Source organism: Vipera berus (assembly GCF_964194415.1).
Source record: "Vipera berus genome assembly, chromosome: 1".
Classification (NCBI taxonomy): domain Eukaryota; kingdom Metazoa; phylum Chordata; class Lepidosauria; order Squamata; family Viperidae; genus Vipera; species Vipera berus.
The window spans coordinates 206,629,731-206,650,994 of NC_138202.1; the positions used below are offsets into that span (position 1 = coordinate 206,629,731).

The window sequence follows — 21,264 nt, forward strand, 5'->3', positions numbered from 1 at the left end:
CTGCCGACCTTCTGATCGACAAGCTCAGCGTCCTAACCCACTGAGCCACCACGTCCCTACATATACAAAATAAAAAAGAGAAAAAAATGGGGGGGGAGAGAATAAAAAAATAGAAAAAGTTAAAAAGTGAACAAAGAAATTCTTCCACTTGCTTGTATTTGTGTTACAGCCCTATTATAAGAAAACAAGCCATATGTCCAAACATGCAGCGGTCCTGCTTCAAGGTTGAAATTTTGCTCCCAGTTGCAATAGCCCAGTCTCAAATGGTAAAGCTCGCTTGTCCATCCAATATGATCTTTGCCAACTGATCAAGTGTTGCATAAGTAAAAAAAATGTTCCACCAATCTTACTCTGTGAATCTAATTGTAGATTACCTAAACAATACAGAACAATAAAAGACCATGTATTACAAAATAGACTAAAAAGCATAACTAAAATGCAAATTATATTTCTGTGCCATCTTTAAAATTTACCCCAATCAGATTCACATATGCGATTCTCAATTGTACGCAAAAGAATAAGGAGCTGTATTTTAATGCAACAGTTAGCTTCTGACCATACAGGAAATATGCTGTTTTAATATAAGGTTCCCAATAGGCCATTTGTCTAAAGTGTGGTCCAACACACGGTCGTAAAGTGAGTCATCATGTGACCAGACCTGATTTTATGATCATTTTACTGTGTTTGTTAAGTGAATCTCATGGTCATGAAGCAAATCCGAGTAACCTAATTAACTTTGCTTGTCAGAAGTTGGTTGGTTGCAAATTGTAATGTGACCACAAGATGCTGCAAAAGTTGTAAATGTGAAACAGGTGCAGGGTGCCCAAATTGTGATCACGTGACCATGAGAACAGTGCATCAGTCACAACTTCAAGGATGAGTCATAAGTCGCTTTTTCAACGGCCACTGGAACTTCAAACTGTAAACAATCCTCAGACTAGGACTGCTTTTATGTCTTCTATCTTTGGGGCTGCACAAATACAAGTATATTTGTCAGAAGGAACTTAAACTTTCCATATTTAATCATTGTGCTCAGCTGTTCAAATCTCATTTGATAAATACCATCTTAAAATGCTTGGGCATTTATGCATTTTAATATTTAACAATTTGAAAGGTATGTTTATAGTGACTCATTCATTTCAATATGCCAGCCTTAACTAAATGTATTACTCTCTGAACTTCTATATCCAAATTCTTTATGTAACAACCTTTTAAACTTGTTTTATACAGACAGTTGGACAAGAAACAAGGGAGACCACAGCTCCTGATATAATTTGTCAATTGTGCAATCCAAGAGGTCTCCTGAGATTTAATGTTAAACACAATTTGGGGAGTCCATCAGCATACAGGGGGGAGGTACAGAAATTATCCATATGGTGTTGCAACAACAATTTGCACCTGAACATCGGCAAGACGAAAGAGATGGTGCTAGACTTCCGAAGGAAAAAGGAAGAACCTGCCCCACTTTACATTGGGGGGGGGGGCTGTGTGGAGAGAGTTTCCTCCTTTAAATTTCTGGGAGTCTACCTCTGTGAAGATCTTACCTGGAAAGTTAATACAACCCAGGTGGCCAGAAAGGCCCAACAGAGACTTCACTTCCTCAGGGTCTTGCGAAAGAATAGGTTAGAACAACTTCTTTTAACTGGCCTACTATAGAGTGTCCTCTCACACTGTATTGTGGTTTGGTATGCTGGCCTGACAGCCGGTGATAGGAAAGTATTACAGAGGGTGGTGAGCACAGCACAAAACATTGTGGGCTGTCCCCTGACACCACTGGATGACATCGCCAGGGCTCGCTGCCTTGGAAGAGTGAGGAAAATTCTCAGGGATGACTCACACCCTGGACGGTATCTCTTTACTCTCCTACCATCGGGTAGGAGATATAGGAGTATAGCCAGCCGTACCAACAGGCTGAAGACAAGCTTTTATCCATGGGCTGTTAGGCTTTTGAACGGGAAATAATTTTATAAACTTTATGCATGATTGACTTGCGAGGCCAGTGTGTTGTGCAATTAGCTCACATGGTATAATAAGATGGAGGGTTTGTGTCGCTGTGAGTTGGGGGTGGGGGCACGAGGGGAGGCTCAGCCAATCTCAATGTATACATGGTTGTACTTTGACAGTAAAGGTTCATTCATTCATTCGTTCATTTCCATAGCATTGATTTTGCACCAATAATTGTACATCCTAATTTCCCAAGAACAAATTATGTTAATTCCTAATTCAGCTCCAACTGCAGCAACTGAAAACTTCTTATTCAGACCTAAACGACTTCTCAGATGCTCTGATTGTATTTGTTTTTAGTAATGGTATTTTAAGACTCAAACTCCACTCCATAAGATCATAGTGGTAACCCTCCTAATAATGTCTGAAACAGTTTCCATTCATGAAGAAGGGTCAGGGAATGGAATGAGAGGCTGCATTTTATTCAACAAATTCCTACATTTTACAGTGAGAAAGAACAATTTTAATGCAATTCTGGAAAATATCTAGATCTTGGAAAGTGTGTGTTAAGTACCACCTGCTCTTTTCAGCTTCTCTCATACTAGTGCATTATTTTGCCTTACAAAGTTTTGTAGCCATTAGCTTGTGTCTTGAGGTTATGCTGGCAACCAGGACTGCAGGGACTGTCATTGCTAAGCAAAGTGGTCGTGTGATGTTGTGTAATACGAGTGTATCACTTAGCAGGGGCAATCCTGGTCCCACTGCTGTTGTAACCTGAGGACGACCTGTATCTGTAGTCTGAAAATGGAGGAAGGATGTCAATATCGTAAATTGTATCTTTTCAACTACAATTCAGTTAACTGTCTCATACTTCGCCAGGGAAGTACTTTTATGCTATCTTCAAGATGACAGGTAGCAGCCAACCATATTTAGTAGGAATTTTGTTTCCCCGCATCGATTCTATACTAGCTTAATAATTACCAATAAAGTAACTAAATACCATTTGGGAATATTTTCATTCAAGCTAAGTTTGAAAACTGATATTTTCCACATTTTTAAAAAATTATAAGCTAACTACAGTAGATTTTCTTGAGCAGATTGTTACACTTTCTAATTTGTCTGAATTCAGAAAACAAGAGCCAAATCAACTTATAAACAGATATAAAACAACATCCAGCTTTACAGAATTATCACAACCTTGCTGCTCTTGCATTGCACTGGGAAGTCAAAATTCAAGGGAAAGCCTGTGAGATGGGACAAGCCCGTTGCAGCACATTCATTTTATATTAGCATTTTCTGTCTAATCAAGCAATTAAGACAGCTTTAGCACCAGCAGTTGCCTTAATAATAGGATATGGGTATGATCCACAAGGCTTTACCATAATTTGAGGAACAAGAACCTATTAAAAATGGGAGTAAAAGTTGGAGGTTTGGCCAGTCAAAACTTGGTGTACTGGATTCTGAAAGGGGGAAAATCCAGTTTTTAAATCTGTAGACTCCGTACTGCTGTGTATTGAACAATGCATTTGTAACGTTAGAGATTATGTAAGAAAAAACAGCATAGGAAGAAGATTCACAAAAGTCTGTTCACTTTCATATGATCTAAAGGGAATAAGACATAGTACAGAATTGAAACAGAAGTTGACCTAGTTTTGTCACGCAATGCCTATGGGCAAATGTAGGTCAGTGGAACAACTACCTAATATTCTGGCAGTCATACATTTCAAATGAAGTATTTTTTTTTTGGATTTGATTCACCCAATATTTAGTTATGTAACACTTATTTTAGTTCTGTTTATTTAGCAACATATAAAGTCTAATTTTAAAGAGGGAAGAAGAGAAAATTAGATCAGGAGAGGAGAAAAAGTATGAGAAAAACCAAAAATAAAATTAATACAGTCCTGCAAACCTTTTGTACAAGAAACTTTTTTCTAATACTGAAATCGCTTGCCTGATTTAATATTTCACAATATTCAGGCATCTTTACATATTTCCACCAATGTGCATTATCAGAGTTCAGATTATAAAAATAGTGTTCTAGGATCTTATAACTATAATTTAAAGCTTTATATAACCTAGCAGTCACATACAGTACCTTCAATAGTGCTTTGTTCTATGTCAGGGGGTAGGCAACCTTGGCTCTTTTATGACTTGTGGACTTCAATACCCAGAATTCCTGAACCAGCTACGCTGATTTAGGAATTCTGGGAGTTGAAGTCCACAAGTCATAAAAGAGCCAAGGTTGCCTACTCCTGTTCTATGTCATCCTCCATATGGATTGAAATAATTGGCCAAGTTCGTTCTCTAAATGCCTTCAGTAAAAGTATATAGAGATCATAAAGCAGACAGCTCTTTGTTTGGTGTGTCTTAATTCACAGCCTAATCAGGAACCATGAAGAACACTTCCCCAACATTGACAGGGCAAGCCACTTGCATATTAACATTCCCTAGCCCCACTCCCTAGTGCAGGCATGTCAAATTCGCTACGTCACGTGATGTCACATGACGTATCAAGACTTTTTCCTCATTGCCAGCAATGGGGTGGGCGTGGTTTCGTGATGCATCCGGCCTGTCAGGCCAGCAGTTTGACATGCCTGCCCTAGTACCTAACACTGATGATGTTACTTAATTGGGAAATGAAACTTCCACAAGAGAATCAACTCAGAGAGAATCAACGACCTTACTTAGTTCATTTTCCCAGCATCAAACTGCTCTTTGTGACACCAAAGTAATGTTCTTATTTGACCTGGCTTCTGAATATATTAACAGAGGTACACAGTATTCAGATCCAAGAGAGGCTAAAATGCTTCAGATCCTGCATGCTGCTGTATTTGCCATTAGGTCCCTGAGCTGCTGGAAAGTATAGCAATGATGCCCATGCAGGATCTGGTGCATGTTTGTCTGCTTTGCATCCATAAAGTTAATAACTTTATATACATCTGTTTTTTATCTGAGTTGCTTTATTCCTCTTAATGGTAAGCCTTGAGTTAACCATTTTAAAAAAGGCAGCTTCTGCTAAAGCTACATCCTTCATCACTGTACAATAATGTGCATAAAATATGACGCTGCCACATGGCGGTCAATCTCCAAAGCTTAATGGTTGCATACTCCAATTAGAAGCCAGTCTCAGAGAATAGTCTTTCCCAACCCCAACAACCTTGAAATGAGCAGGTGCAACTTGTTGGTTTTCAAGTTAAAGCAAGGTGAGTGACTCTCAAGACAACACTATGTCAGACATATCTGTTACTTTTCCTAGTCTGTAAAAAGTGGACAAGCAGATTGTTTGATGCTGCATCATCTCCTTTTCTAAACATAAGGTAAAACACTCCAGAATTTTATGATTGTTTTCTGCATAGCATTATATCCAACTGTTTTTTTTTAAATTCTTCCAACTATAAAACCAGAATCTACCTACAGTGACAGTGGATAGCAATGAAAAAGTGGGATGGGATGGGGCAGAAAAGGAGGTATAATTTTTTTCCTGCTTATTAACAACAGCTTCCACATTATGGAATTCTAATAACTGCTTATACCACTGTCTTATCATAATACCTGAAAGTATTTTGCTTTGTTTTCTTAAGAGTATCATTTATCATTTATTCTTGAATGTTATGATGGCACAAAATACAATTGACATTGTTGGGGAGAATTTCTGAGATTGAATTTTTTGCACAGAATGTTATTGTTGTCTCAGGCAATATCTGTTTTGACAATTTATGTACCAATTAAACACTGGCAGAAAGATATACCAAAGTTTGTGTGGTGAGGAAAAAACCTCACAAGTTAAATGTGAAAAAACCCACAAGTTAAATGTGAGGTGTTACAAGGTGTAAAGAAAATGGAGGATCAGAGTTATTTGATCTGTAGCTTGTTGTTTAGTTTGGATGAAAGAGTGGATATTGCTGAGAAAAAGAAGGCTTTTGTAATTAAAAGATCCTGACTTGAGATTTGGGTGACATGGATATTTATGGAACAGCACAGCTAAGATTAATATACATTTTAAACATTTTATTTACTTATTATTTATCAAATTTCTAGGTTGCCTATCTCACTGATACACAAAGCCAGGTTATGTCTGAAAATACCTTTGAGGTGCCCAGCAAAAAAAGCATTCTATAGAAAAGAAATGATAAGCAAACACAAATAGCTATCTTATTGTAACACATTTAGAATTTTGACAGAGAGAACATAAAAGTTACAGAAAATCTGGTGGCAGAAGAAATACTTGTCAATGGTTCTCCAACGTACAGTTATTAGAAAGATTTTAGTAGACAAAAGAACTTTTTAGGTTTTAACAGTATAAAACTGAGTTTGAAACAGAACTAAGTAAAAATGATGAACATATTGCTAAAATGCATAAATTTCTATTGAAATTTAAAAAAAAGCAACTTTAACCTTCATCATGACAAGTATAATTTTAGTAAATTATCACCATCTCTTTAATGTACAACAAATGCACTCTTCACATAAATTATAATTTAATTATTAACAAAATCTTAAAGCCTCGTCAATCATTCCTAATTAGCAAAAGTAAATCATTTTTGCACATCATTCTTATAGCATGCCATATTTAAATCCACATTCAATTTGATTTCAATTTTATCTGGTATAAGCTGTTTTTCCCTACCAGTATTTGCCCATCATCCATTCATGATTTTGTTCTTAATTTCTCAACCTATGAGTCCCAAATCACCAAAAAAAACCAGCCATTGTTAAAACATTTTGTTCCATTTTGTATTAATGTGTCTAATCTGTGTATTTTTTAATTTCCTGTAAACCGCCCTGAGTCCTCAGGGAATAGGGCGGTATATAAATGTAAATAAATAAATAAATAAATAAATAAATAAATAAATAAATAAATAAATAAATAAATAAATAAATAAATAAATAAATTTGTCTCTGTTAAGTAATCTTTCATTTTCTGCAATTCCCTCTAGTCCAGGGGTAGGCAACCTCGGCTCTTTTATGACTCATGGACTTCAGTCAGCCATGCTGACTCAGGAATTCTGGGAGTTGAAGTCCATGAGTCATAAAAGAGCCGAGGTTGCCTACCCCTGCTCTAGTCTAATAAAGTACCATCTTATCATGTTATCTTTCCACCAAACCAAAACAATCAGAATTTTCCAAGGGGAAGATTATTATATTACAAATTACAAATTTCAAAACCATCTGGAGCCTTAGTTCATTTTTAATTCTTCAAAATCATTACTTTACGTTTTCTTTTACTGTTTATTAAAAAAACACCCTGTTTTTCTAATTCCTTAAACTCAAACGACAAACCTCTTTCACAAGGAGGAATTCACCCTGCATTTTGTACATCAAAAAGGCTGTGTTAAGATTGTGAGCTAACATGGAATCCCTGACTCCTACTCACTCAACTCAGAAGCTGATCACATATTCCTGCAATCTACTCAGGAGAGGCTATATGGAGTACACCTGGGATATCTCACACTCTCCCCTTGCTCTGGAAAGAGACTTCGTCAATCCAGAGCTTATATCCAATTACCATCTCCACTGTCGATGCCTTCCCATTCAAGAAGGGACATTGTAGCTTGCCATAAATCCTCTCTGGAAGAGTTTTTATCTTTCTTTATTAAAATCTTAATATGCCTTTCCCATACCATACAATTTTAAAAGCATTGAACTTTTATATCTTTGTGTGCGCATGCCTTTGTATAAAGCTTGACTCCTGGTAGTTGCCTGGACTAGCCCCTGCCATTTTGTTTGAAGATTTTCAAGAGTAGTTTGCCATTGCCCAAAAAAACCTGACATCCCTTAACAGAGGTAACTTCCAATCTACCTGGAAGTATACATTTGACAAAAACTGGTACCCTATGGCTTCTTTAACCACCGAGATACCACCAAGCAAAAGTTCACTGGAGAAGAGGATCCTTGATACAGACTAGCATTAGCTTAGCACTAAGGCTTACCAGTAAGCCAGCTGATTATGGTCAGTCTCTAAAGACCTATTTGTTTGAACAAGCCGGCCTGGTCTGATGGGTTTGGGTTTTATTACTGTTTTTATGTAATTTATTTGTTGTACTGGGCATTATGGTTTAATCTCTTCTTAATTTTTGTATTTTGGTATTTTAGTATTTATTGCCCTGTTCACCGCCCTGAGTCCTTCGGGAAAAGGGCGGTATACAAATCAAATTAAATAAATAAATAAAAATAAATAATAAACAACAGATTTCACAGAGCATTTGCTCTCACTAGAGTCAACCCACTCGCTTCAGCAGTTATCAGTAGCAAATATCAAAATATTCCCTTCCACAGCTTGGGACTCCCATGACTCCCATTCCATAAAAGATGTTTAGCATGTACTGTAACGGCTATCATCTTTTAGCAGATCTTAACATCACTATTACCCATAATGTTGCCAAATTCGGTCCTGCTCCTGCAGGAGGGATGCAACCAAAACTGTCCCAACAAAACTGCATTTCTGTGATACTTACAACTCTTCCCCTTTCCCCCTCTTTAACTTACATAATTTATTTAAACTGCCATTTTAATGTGCATTTTAGTGTGTGTGTGTATGTACATGTTAGTCAAAGACTGTAATAAAGGTTTATCTTACCTTTACTACTATCCCCATCCTAGGGCTGAGAAAGAGGAAATGGGCCAAAATCACCCAGCTGGTTTCATGTCAAAGGTGCAACTTATAGTTTCCCGGTTTCTAGCCCATTGCCTTGACCAGGGCTAGCCAACCTTGGCTCTTTTATGACTCGTGGACTTCAACTCCCAGAATGCCTGAGCCAGCGTGGCTCAGCTTGGAAACCTCTCCCCTCAGCATGGCTGGCTCAGGATTTCTGGGAGTTGAAGTCCACGAGTCATAAAAGAGCCAAGGTTGCGTACCCCTGGCCTTAACCATTAAGTGGCTCCCTTATCATTCATACTTTTCTGTATTAAACAATAGATTCATTCATTTCATTTATTTATTTATTATCTATGGTCCACATCCCATCTTTTTAGTTAACAACTTCCTCTCAAAGTAATTTACAAGCATATAAACAATATTCTTGAAAAATAAATCTAACTTCTAGGATTCTTCTCCGAGGCAGATAAGATACTAGAGATAAGTGGTACTAGAACGAAGGATTAGCCAAGTAGGATTTTATTATGACTGTCATCACTCTTTCTCTATAGTGATCAATCCCTCCAATATAATTAATAGCAATATAACTTCAGGTCAATAAACAAGCTCTCCAAAAAATTATTTAGGCCAATATTGCTTTTCTTCTTCTTCATTACATCACATGGAGATGAAAGTTTTGGTGAACTCTGGATCACAATCCTGAAATCTCCCTTTCATAGTTCAGTTAAGAATATGTTAAGACTTCACCTCCCATAAGTAGTCAGTAAGAGAGAAAATTAGAGAATATCAACACGTAGACTTAGGAATAACAATCCCAAGTGAATCTGACTTATCCAATAAATTCTTCACATGTAGCTTCTGAAATATTTGAATTAGGCCCCAGAGTCCATCTAAAATTTGTTGGTTAGAATCACCAAGGTCCATCAAAACTTCATTATTTTGAGGAGTATTTCCCGTCTTTGAAAAACACAATACTCAGTATCTCAGAAATGTAGCATACCCATTTAAAACGTCATTTTATTTCCGATATTATTTGCCCTATTATTCATTTTGAAGGGATTTTTCTTTGAATTTTATTTATGTGAGTGGCTTGGTGTTCCATTGTACAATTTCTGATTCTACAGTTCATTTGTGTTTAAGCACAGATATACAGTTTTTTATACTATACCAGAAAAAGAAGCTGTTTTTTTTAAAAAAAACAAAACTAAACTGATATTATTGTCAGACTGATCTATCAGTCACATTTTTATGAGGTTATATTTGCTTCTGCCAATATGTCATATGACTGTAATGTACAGTAATGAAAGCTAAAGTTTAGCCCCAAAATTAAAAAGGATAAATCATTTATAAGCAAAACTACAGAAAATAGTTTTCATGCATATATTTTCCCAATGCCAAGCCAATTCTGTGTTTGCCGTCTGTAGCATTCCAAGCATATATCACATTTTCACTGATTTGACTGCACACATTTCAAGAACAGCCTCATGCAGTATTTAGCGGTGACACTTTCCTCACTGTGAGAATCTATAATGTATATTCCAACATACAACGATCTACACTAACACAAAGCAACATAATGCACACTTTTACAAACTGTTTTAACATGCCTTTTAAGATCGTTGAAAAACAGAATTTACTTTTCATTTAGAATCAAGAACAATAAAAAAAATATTTGGGCTGTGCAAAATGTTACAAAGTGGCACTTAACAAAGTACAGTGACTAAACAAAAACCCCATATTTGAAGTGTCAAAGTACCTGCAACTTTTGGAAAGTTCATGTAACTTCTTCAAAGGAATTCCTTGGCTGTCTGCACACGTGTGTGCATATCTGCAGTAATTAGTAATTCCAAGGATAGTTCCTCTCATTAAAAAAGAACTTCCCATCCTCCTTCTCCAGCACGTACCTTACATTTGAATAGACTCCCAGCTTCAGAGAATTTAAGTTTACATGTTAAGTTGGGGATTGAAAAGCTGCTTAACTGAACAGAAGTCAGCAGAATTATATCACAATTATAACCATATAGTCTATTTAATAAACTGTATTTCTTACAACATTCAGGATGAACTACTAATATGTTTCCTTTCAGATGAGAATGGAGAGCATTAACAAGGATATAAAGTCACAGAAGAAAATGAGTATTAACTGAGAGGGTTTGCTTTGGTTAAGAATAGAATTACAAATACCTGATGAGATAGAAAAACTCTCTTTACTATTTACTAGTCGCTTTATTATCTGCAGAAAACAAGTTACAGCCAGCACCAAATCTTATTTTTCTGAAAGCAATGATGAATTTTCAGATGACTTCAGGGAAATAATTTTTGAGATAAATTGTTGGGACAACTATTCTTTTCAATAATGGAGGAAGAGGAAGGAGTTCTTCCTCAAATTTAAGCATATGTATAAACACTACATTCGCAAACTCCAGGTCAACTTTCAAGATTCACAATTTCTTTGCCTACTTAAATAATGTTCCATTCTTTGGCACATTGTGGAAAGACTCAATCAGTGAAATCTCATTAAGTGAGATCTATGCAATTCACAGCAGATAATGCTTATTACAGTAGACATATTTTTAAAAGCCCATTATTACATAAAATGATGAAGCATTTTCACTTCTTTGCAGAATTGTTTAATAAAGATCAACCATGAATGAATGGCTTTAGTTTATTGAGACATGTATGTCTGTAAATGCATGTTCTGTATGATTTTATTTTTTTAGCTTTCCCTTCATTTCTAATTTTAAGCATTTTTTTATTTAGCTAATTAAAAACATTTCTATGCTCCCCTATCATTAATTCCATTGCTAAAATTACATGTATAAGATGTCAAATCTATGAATAAGACAAAATATTTTACTAATTCAGCTCTTTTTAGAAATAATCTAACTCTATACAAACCTTAATTTGCAACTTAAACCAAAATATCTAGTAACTGTATTGTTTGTTCAGTTTTTATTTAATTAGTCATGTCCTATTTTATAGAAATTCAGGCCAATTAAACAGATTTCATATTATTATTAAAATGATTTAACATTTAAAAGAAAGAGCTACCTATTCCCTTTCTTTAAAATGTGTTGTCTGTGTGTGTGTACATTAGAGAGCATATTGTCAAAAGCAGTATATATTAAATTGATTTATACCTGCTTATTTATATGTAAAGATTTTGATCCTTCCTTTCATCCATTATTCCAATAATTGCAGCATGTAAGACACAAAATGAACACAGGCAACATGCATTCTTCATTTGCACTGAAGAAACAGGTAGAGCAAAATGCTTACCGTTTTTGGTTAAGAATAAGTGCGTATCCTACAGAGCCCTCTTAAGGAAGACTCCTGCATAAACTAATGAGAATCATACAGAAAACATTCAGAAGACTTATACAATTTAAACTGAATCCAGAGAGATTTTAACAATGACCACAGCATACGCATAACACATTTACAACAAGAAAGAAGAAAGGCACCTGGAGACATCTGACACTGGGCATGCTCTGCAGGCATCTCAGTGCGCACATGCTCTCTACCAGGTTGGAGCAGCCTAGCCACAAAGACCTTGGCACAGAACACTGCAGGATGACAAAAAGGAAGGAAGAGAAGAAGCAGTTAGAGGCCACAAGTTACTGAACGCAGGCAACTTATTAGTATACTAAAATGCATACGTAATTAACCAACAGTATGCAACTGGCAACATTAAATCCCAGATTGTCAAAAGGTCCTAGCCACAGAACGCTGCTACTGTATTGCATACATGAACTACACATTGCAAATCACCATATTCTGAGATGGGGTTGGATTCTAAGTCAGTCACACTCTGAGATCAAGATATCTTCAGTTAGTCATAATTACGGGCGTGAAAAACTATTTTTTTCAAGGAATGGTGATTTGTTTGGAGGCTAGAATCTCTCATTCGGGGCTTAGAAATTCCATGAGAGAAAGTTCTTCATCCTCCCAGTCTTGATTAGCTTTTCAAATGGACTTTGCTGAGGCTTAAATCTAACTAACACCACGCAGGGAGCCCATTGATGTTTCTTGGCAAAATAGAAAATGCCAAACAGCAGTTTCTTAGTAAATGAGGCTCCAAGAATACCTAATTGTTTTTCCACTGGCTTAATCCCCTTCAATTCCTCAGCTCAAAAATGTAGTAAGTGGAAGTCCAACTTTGGAAAATGGAATGCAGGGCTTTCTTCTGAATACTTTTTGTACAAAATTATTGCCTCCCCTCTTCCCTTCCAATATGTCTAGCTAAGGATCTGATTCAATGTTTCGTTGATAAAATATCTTTTTTTTAAATTTAATACTAAAAATTATTTGCTGGTGAACCAAAAGCTCAGCTGAGCATGATTCTTTAACTATTTCTATTAATACATTTCAAATCCAATACACTTAATCATAAATGCTCGACTACTACAAATATTTATGATTATTGGATTGCATAGGGGCTATTAAAGGTAGAAAGGTGATCTTTGAAAAACACCTTTAAATAATTCTAGTGGATGTCTGGTATTCTCGTTATGAAGAACTGCTTTTTCTCATTTAAAGAAAAATGAGTTATTGCACCTGACAATTCGATCTGAACTATCCAGAAATATTAGCAACTGTTATGGCGTACTGACTTATCTATTGTGTATGGGAAAAACAATTTAAACTGTTTATATTTATCTGTCAGTTTTAAATGTCTACTGCGATTTAAAAGATGGTATTTGTTAAGACTTGTATTATCCTACCATCGTATTAAAGTTCTACAAACAATTTATCAAGAGCACAGTCTAAGATTTCAAAGCATAACAAGATGGTTTATGGATTTCTTAAAGACAACATGTGTGCAGTGATAATAGCATGGCTCCTTAACTATCTTTCCAATTCTATACTGAATTTTTACATCTGAAATTAAAGTGATACTAAAGAAAACTATTTAAATGTGAGTTTCTGCCCAAAACAAGTTGCCTGTTTTTCCTGCTTTTAAACCACTTAGGTTTCAAAAAAAACACACAAGTGTTTGTGCTAATGCAAGTTGCAGCTTGAGTAGCATAAACCAAAAGCTGCTTTGCAAATGATTTATGCATCTATTTTCTTTTCAATATCATCCCCCAGTTCAGTCCTCATATAGGTCCTAGAACTTGAATTTAAAAAGAAGATTGATGGTTTGTTACTGGTAGGAAAAAAAGGCCATCTTAGCTCTATATAGGAAATAGCAGCATATGAATATAACCTCAAAAGTTCCATATTTTTTTATGTATATATGCAGTACAAATGTCAAGACAATCAGGAGACTCTCAATTTTCAGGATAAAAATGAGATAGCATTAATATAGCATCAGTGTTGTGTAAGGGCTTTGCCTCTGGAGGACTAGAAAATATCAACAAATTGGCTCTAAAAACTGCATTTCCAAAATTGTTAAAGTGGAAATTACCATACTGTCTAATTTTTTTTAAAAGTTTGATGCAACAATTTACACTTCACCGATAAAGAATATACTCTATATTCAGAAGATTCCAGGCTCTTTTAGCTATGAAGCTATATTAATCAGTGTACAAAAATACTAGTGAGACAGGCCAATGTTTTAAGTTAGAATAAAGAAACTGTAGAGGGTTGCATATTTATTTTTTTTACAGCCAGCACTGCAATTTGATAAAAGGAAGGGATCAAAATGAAGCAGTAGGTGTAGGACAGGGGTGTCAAACCGCCGGCCCGCGGTCCAGGTGCATCATAGCGAAACTGCGCCCAGCCCATTGCCGGCAATGACAAAAAAGTTGCGATACGTTGCGACACGTCACGTGACATTGCGAGTTTGACACCCCTGGTGTAGGGGGAATATTTTCTGGTTTCTCCTTTCCTCTCCAGTGCAACTTTACACAGCTATTTCAAAAGGCCTGTCAAACCTTCATGGCAGGTCTGGGAGGGGGGACATGAGGAGAATGCAGGTGGCAGAAAAACTGACTGAAAGAGCATTCCCTTTTTTCCACTAGACATCTGGCAGTCTGAATCCAATCCAATGTTTTTATATACAGGTATATTTATTTATTTATTTATTTATTCAATTTATATACCGCCCTTCTCCCGTAGGACTCAGGGCGGTTCACAAGGTTTTTTTTAAAAAAACAATACAATTACAAAACTTAAAATCAATTAAAAAGATATATCATAGTACTATCACAATCTATAGGAATGCTTGTTTTCAAATTATGACAATTAAATAACAGTTGTGCTATCAGATATTCAGTTGCTACCATGTGGTTGGTAATAGCTAAATATTCAAGAACAAAGTCTCTTTTAAATCCCAGTCCAACTTCATTCGGTCCTCAATATAGAAACAGGGATCTAAAGGAATCAAACATCCTCCCTTAAAGAGCTGCAACCGGAGCAGCGTAATCTAATTACAGAAAAAAAAACCACCTCAAATTTATCCATATAACTTTTGATACCTAAGTATCTATTTTAATTACTTTTTAAAATATTCTAGATAATTACCTGAAAACATCCAAACCTTCTTTTAATAAGAGAGGGCCAATCGCCCACCTGTCCAGTCTTTCCCAAATTGCTATCCTTGGTAGTATTAAACTGAAATTCTTTCCACCCACACTTGGGAGTATCGTAGCTGTTATCCTGCCCAAGAAAACTAAAGGATACCAATCTAAAGGGTCCTTCCTTCAATTCATCCAGATCACAATGGGCCCAAAACAAAGGTGCAATGAAAAGGAAGAAGGAAGCTGTAACATCTTTACTAGTCTGACCTAAGAGAAAATTCCAGATCCAAATACAAAAGCCAATCAGTGAGTGTGTGTGTGTACATATGCTGTTAAAAATGGTGAAAAATATCACCCCTGGTACCAATAAAGTGTTCTTATAAGCACTGGAAGCATTGTTGATGAAAAAAATTAAACATGTAAGTTCTAGAATCAAGCTTCCCCAATCTAATTCTACCCGAAAAATCTATAACTAGCAGATAAACGTAATAGTATCTACCTACGTTTGTCCTAGGGCAGGGGTAGGCAACCTTGGCTCTTTTATGACTCGTGGACTTCAACTCCCAGAATTCCTGAACCACCCATTCTGGCTCAGGCATTCTGGGAGTTGAAGTCCACAAGTCATAAAAGAGCCAAGGTTGCCTACCCCTGTCCTAGGGGCTAGTATAGAGAGGATAGTATGTGAAGTTCATCCTTCCTTCTGTCAAAAAACTATCAATGCTGAGCTTTATTGTGTGTTAAGCTTTCCTGCAAACAGATCATCCTCAACTTACAAGCATTCATTTAACAACTGTTCAGAGTTACAAAAAACACTGAAAGTAGTGGCTTATGATCAGTCCTCACACTTACAACCGTTGCATTGCCCCTGCAGTCACATGATCAAACTTGGGTGGGGGGTTGGCAATCGGCATGTATTTACAATGATTCCAACAACCCAGGGTCATGGGTTTGCCATGGGATTCTCATTTGCAACCTTCCCAGCGAGCTTTGGACAACAAAGTCAATGGTGCAAGCTAGATTCATTTAACTGTCTGATTCACTCAACTGTGACAAAAAAAGTCATAACATTTAAAAAAAACCCTTGATTAAGCCATGTAAATTCTGGTCCTAACTGTGATTGTAAGTCACAGAAGCTTCTGTAATTCCTCACTAATTTATGTTTTATCTTGTTTTTAAGATTTCCCAATCTCGTATTACTTCCACAACTGATGACTGTTTCAGATTTCTGGTTCCTTTGGTAGCAGTTTTCTGTCCCTCTTCTAGTCGAGTTAACAACATTCAATGTTTCAAGTATGGTAGCTTATTCTTTTCTTTCCTGGAAATATATTTACAGGCCGTCCTCAACTTACAACCACAATTGAGCCCAAAATTTATGTCGCTAAACGAGTGAATTTTGCCCCATTTTACGACCTTTCTTGCCACAGTTGTTAAGTGCATCACTGCAGTTGTTAAGTTAGCGACACGGTTTCTTACGTGAATCTGACTTCCCCCACTGACTTTGCTTGTCAGAAGGTCGCAAAAGTGGGTCACACGATCCCGGGACACTGCAACCGTCGTAAGTATGAATTAGTTGTCAAGTGTCTGAATTTTCATCATGTGATCATGGGGATGTTGCAATAGTCCAAAGTGTGAAAAATGGTCATAAGTCACTTTTTCCCCAGTGTTGTTACCTCAGTAAATCTGATCAACTGCAGTTAATTTAAATGGAAGGTTCTGATCCACGTGTGAGGTAAGGTATAGCTATACAAACCATATGCGGTGGTTTAGTGTTTTTTCCAAATGCTGCTACTTCTCCTCTCCTTTTACATACTTACATCATTAAATTTTAAAAGGCACTTACACCTGCTGCAACAAATCCTTCAATATGAATATTTTAGACTATTTCCTGCAAAAAGCATTTTAAGCAGTATATTTCAATATCTGTCTTGCATTTAGCTTCCAGTGTGAAAAATCCAAGTATATCTATCATTTTTAAAGTGTACTTAAGACTATAAGAAAAATACATAAAACCAACAATGTACTTTGTTCTATTTTCAGTTTTCATCTAAACTTTTGCAACATGGATACTGTAAATAAAGAGCTGTATTAATCTGTGGTAACCAAAAATCAGGTGCCTGGTAGCACCTTTTTTGATTGACAAAAGGGGTTCCAGCCCCTTTATTTATAAAAATGTATAAGCTTTGATGAACTGAAGCTAAATTTATCAGATGCACAGAGTGATTTTTAAAGAGGTTGAGGCAAGGCCAGGAAAGAAAGGAGTTTTGTAGATGCAGGTGACGTGTGAGATAAATTATAAATACATCAATTAGCAAGTGCAATTTGTTAAAAATCCATCCTTTTTAAAAATAATTTCTACTCATAATTTCTACTGTCTTCCCACTGAGTAACTATAATTTAGTATAGTTCCCTTTAGTATAAAAATACCAGCTCACTGATAAAGACAATTCTGGCAGGGTTCAGGTGTCAAATTAAGCTATATTTGGTTTCAATTTTAATGTAATTTATGAAAACAGCAACTGTCAGTATCCGTAATCTGTATTTAGTCAATTTACAGCCAATGTTATGCAACTAATTACTTAAGCTTCTGAGGACCCAAGTTGTTTGCTCAACAAATCATATTTTAAACAACCACAGCTGCACATACATGAACCTAGCCGGTGGGATTCCAGCCCCTTTAATTGCAGTTCTTAATCAACCACATAGCTAATTCCAATGGAAAGAGTATGAGTATCATTCAGTTGTCTAAACCACAGGTCTGCAACCCGCAGCTCCGGAGCCACATGCGGCTCTTTCAGCCGTCTCCTGTGGCTCCCAGTCCTCTGCCATGTGCAGTCCAAAAAAAAAAAAGTGGGACTAAAAAAGTTCAACCAATCAATTCAAATATGCAGGGTAGGTGCATATCTTGCCTTGGCTCCACTCTTCAGTCAAACCCTGTTCTGCGCATGCGCGCATGTGCACACATTTTTTGCGGCTCCCAGTTTTTCCTTTTGTGAGGGAACCAGTTCCGAGTGCCTCTTTCACTGTTTCAGGTTGCTGACCCCTGGTCTAAACTAAAAGGAATCCAATGGCACAATTATAGTTGATCCATTTCTAAGATTTCACCAATAAGTCTCCTCTATCAGTTTCTTTGAAATATTATTTTTAGTGTTCACCTCCTCAGTTCTCTACTCCTAAACTCATTTTCAGCATAACTCTTTGCCTGAACAAAACAGTTAAAATAAACTGCACAGATGCAAAGTTATGGGAAGCTCTAGCCCTATGTATGCATACACATGCAAGCATTAATAAATATCTTTGACTCTGATGGTCAGGTCTCTCAACACTAAGCAATGGTAGGATTTGTAGATTGGGGCTTAATTTGTTGTGTGCTATCTAGATATAAACTGGATAAATTTAGCATTTCAGGAAAGTCAGCCTCCATGATTTCCGATAGAGCCAGGAAGGCAATAATAATCTTAAAAATTCAATTTTAAAAAAATGTATGTGAATAAGTGGAAGGGAAGAGTAACTTTGTTATTATTCAAGGATTAGAATCAACACCAATTATTCATATAGGATTTTCCTTGCCATAAAAGTCAATTGCTGGAATACTAGTAGTCCAACAACATGAAGGCGGCGCATCCATAAAAGGAGAAATATATCCAAAATTCATAGCAGAGACTGACCAGAACACATATTTATGACTTCAAAACTGGGCTGTCAACCATTGTGCCAGAGAAAAATACTGCTCTACTGAAAAGATGACACAGCAAATTTATTTGTTTTTAATATATGAAGTTATGAGGTATTTTTATTCAGTAAACCAGTATGAGAAAAATATTAAGTATATAATGTATGAACACCGCCTTGTTCAATTTTCCTTTCTTCAAAAAGAAATGCCCACATTTTAGATTCATCAGTGTTTTTAAATTTCAACTAGAGATCAACAGAAAAGCCATATGCTTGCTGTACTAACATCAATACCAAGTATGTAAGTAATCCAGATGATCCTTGTAAATACTTTCAATACAGGTAGCAGTTTCTCCTGTAAGCATTAAAATGAGATTATGAGTAAAACTTCTAAACGTTGTAACTGAGTTAGCCCATTTAAGCAAAAGAACTTTCATTTTTAAATAATGAAATGTGCCACCTTTCTTATATATTAAAACTCCCAACCTTTTGTTTATACTGTCTACTTACTACATGAATATCACATAAGAACACTAACTCTGTGGACACAAGAGATGTATTTGATCCTCTTCTACCTACCAGAGATGAACTTCCCCAGTACCTTAAAAAAATGTTAAAAAGATCTATTTTTGATAACTGAAATCTAACGAGGTCATCAATCTCTGTAAGAGTATAATATTCCTAAATGAAATATTGTGAGATTTTGTGGAAAAATGCCAAAACTTCATGACTATTCAAATAAAAGTTAAAAAAAAAGATTCAGCCATTAAACAACTGCCCAGACCATGGACTGTGCAATGTGAAACTACTAGTGAAAATAAAACAATGTAATTCTATTGAAAAATCTTTCAAGAGAGCAGGATAATGTAAAAATGCTGTGTGCTATGAATTTTGGGGAGTTTTTATAAGCTTGTATTAAACCAGACTTGTTAATGTTCACAAAACAACGAACCAAAATTATTTAGTAAAACAAATATTTTTTTTCCTTCACTTCCTTTGGTTCCTACAGAATCATGCAACCCTGACTTGCAATTCATTTACATGCATTTAAAATTACTTATTTTGATGCTTCCATCAGAAAATAAAAATATACAAAGAGCACTTATGCACATATATTCTTATTTTACTATAAGTTCAGCTCATCTTTATTCTAACAAAGCCATAAAATAGAGCTTTCTGGCAAATTTTCCTTTGATCATTTAAAAAAAAGCCACATATTTTATTCAGAGCCCACAAATATTTTTTTTATTTGTCAAGGTATGTTAACTGATAAAACTCCACCCATGTGGAAAAGTGCATACTGTGAACGCCTGTCATAATTTAAGTTTTAACGTTCTGAGAACTTGATGCAGAAGAACATTTTTGTTTAACCAAAAAAAGACATTTGTAGCACTATTTAGTACAGGGAATTTCTTACCTGAAACTCTGTTTCTGTGCTTCAGATCCACCAATCCAGAATGAATGGGAAATCGAATGGGTTTTCCTTTTCACACTTGTCTGTCAAAAAAGAGCAGCCAATCATCTTCAGCTTGGTGTATCTACTTCTTTTCTTGAACGATATCCCAATATGCACACCTAATGCTGTTAGAAAGACAAGGAAACCTGTACAGCTAGCAGGATTCCAGTAGTCATTAGATCAGATGAAACAACGGATTGGTGGATCTAAGACAAGAAACTAAATTAAAGACAAGAAATTGCACTGTTCCACACCTGAATCAACCAATCCAGAGCAAGCAATTTTGTTTTTTCACCATCCACATGAACTGAAAACAGCTAACATAGTCCCAGTATCTGTTCCAGCCTAGTACAATAAACAAATCTAGTACTACATTTGAGATTAAAAAATATACACGTAACTCTTCAAAACTACCAGATGGCAGCACAAAAGTGGAGCTATTATAGCAAATCTGTGTAGAACATGCCCAAGATTCAAAGAGTTAACTTGAACGTGATCACAACAATTTTCTGAGAGAAGAAACTCCCTCAGTTACAAAAGAGATCTGCTATAATTGAAAAAGCCAAGGAAGGTAAGATGCTGCTTTTTGAACTCATGGAACTAATTCATGTCATTCTCAAATAGTACAGAAGACATTTCACCTCTGTGTTGTAAAAGAAAGCCTAAAAAAAGAAAACTCTTATTCAAATCAAGATTGGACCGTAGAGAGAAGTGGAAGCTACTATTAAAGGTATAGTTAATTACTCCAACTTAGGAGTTATTCTGTACACCATAGTTAAGATGGGACTGGGCTCCTAACTATTCTCCCGATCAGCTGAAGAGTCACAAATGGCCATATAGGGATGCAGACGTGTCACTGGAAACAGGACAGCTGTGGTTCTTTTTTAACCATTTTGGTATTTTTAAAGGCTGAAATGCCAAATCACTTTTTTGCACTTAACACCATCAAAAAAGCACTATCCAAAATTCACCTAATTCCGATTTCCGAATGTCAGAGGGCCCATAAATTGCTCACACCTTTTATACATAATAATTTGCTATGCTCTAAAGTCAGCACAGGGATAGTCCTTATCTTCCTTCCATTGTGACTAAAGCAATGAAGAGAAATGAAAGCGATAGCAAAATTTCTCATAATC

The 21,264-nt window shown here is 36.0% G+C and overlaps 1 protein-coding gene across 3 annotated transcripts in view; it reads right to left on the reverse strand.

The window, feature by feature from the left end:
- FBXW11 (F-box and WD repeat domain containing 11) overlaps nt 1–21,264 on the reverse strand; it is a 94,635-nt gene that overhangs the window by 50,477 nt on the left and 22,894 nt on the right. The window contains exon 6 of one of the 3 annotated variants that reach the window (XM_081314037.1): nt 12,004–12,105. The exons of 1 other annotated variant lie outside the window; for it this stretch is intronic. In XM_081314037.1, coding sequence (XP_081170163.1) covers nt 12,004–12,105 — 102 coding nt within the window. Of the gene's footprint in view, nt 1–12,003; nt 12,106–20,089; nt 20,170–21,264 lie in introns of all 3 variants that reach the window. One more of the 3 variants, XM_081314040.1, reaches the window with a different exon arrangement.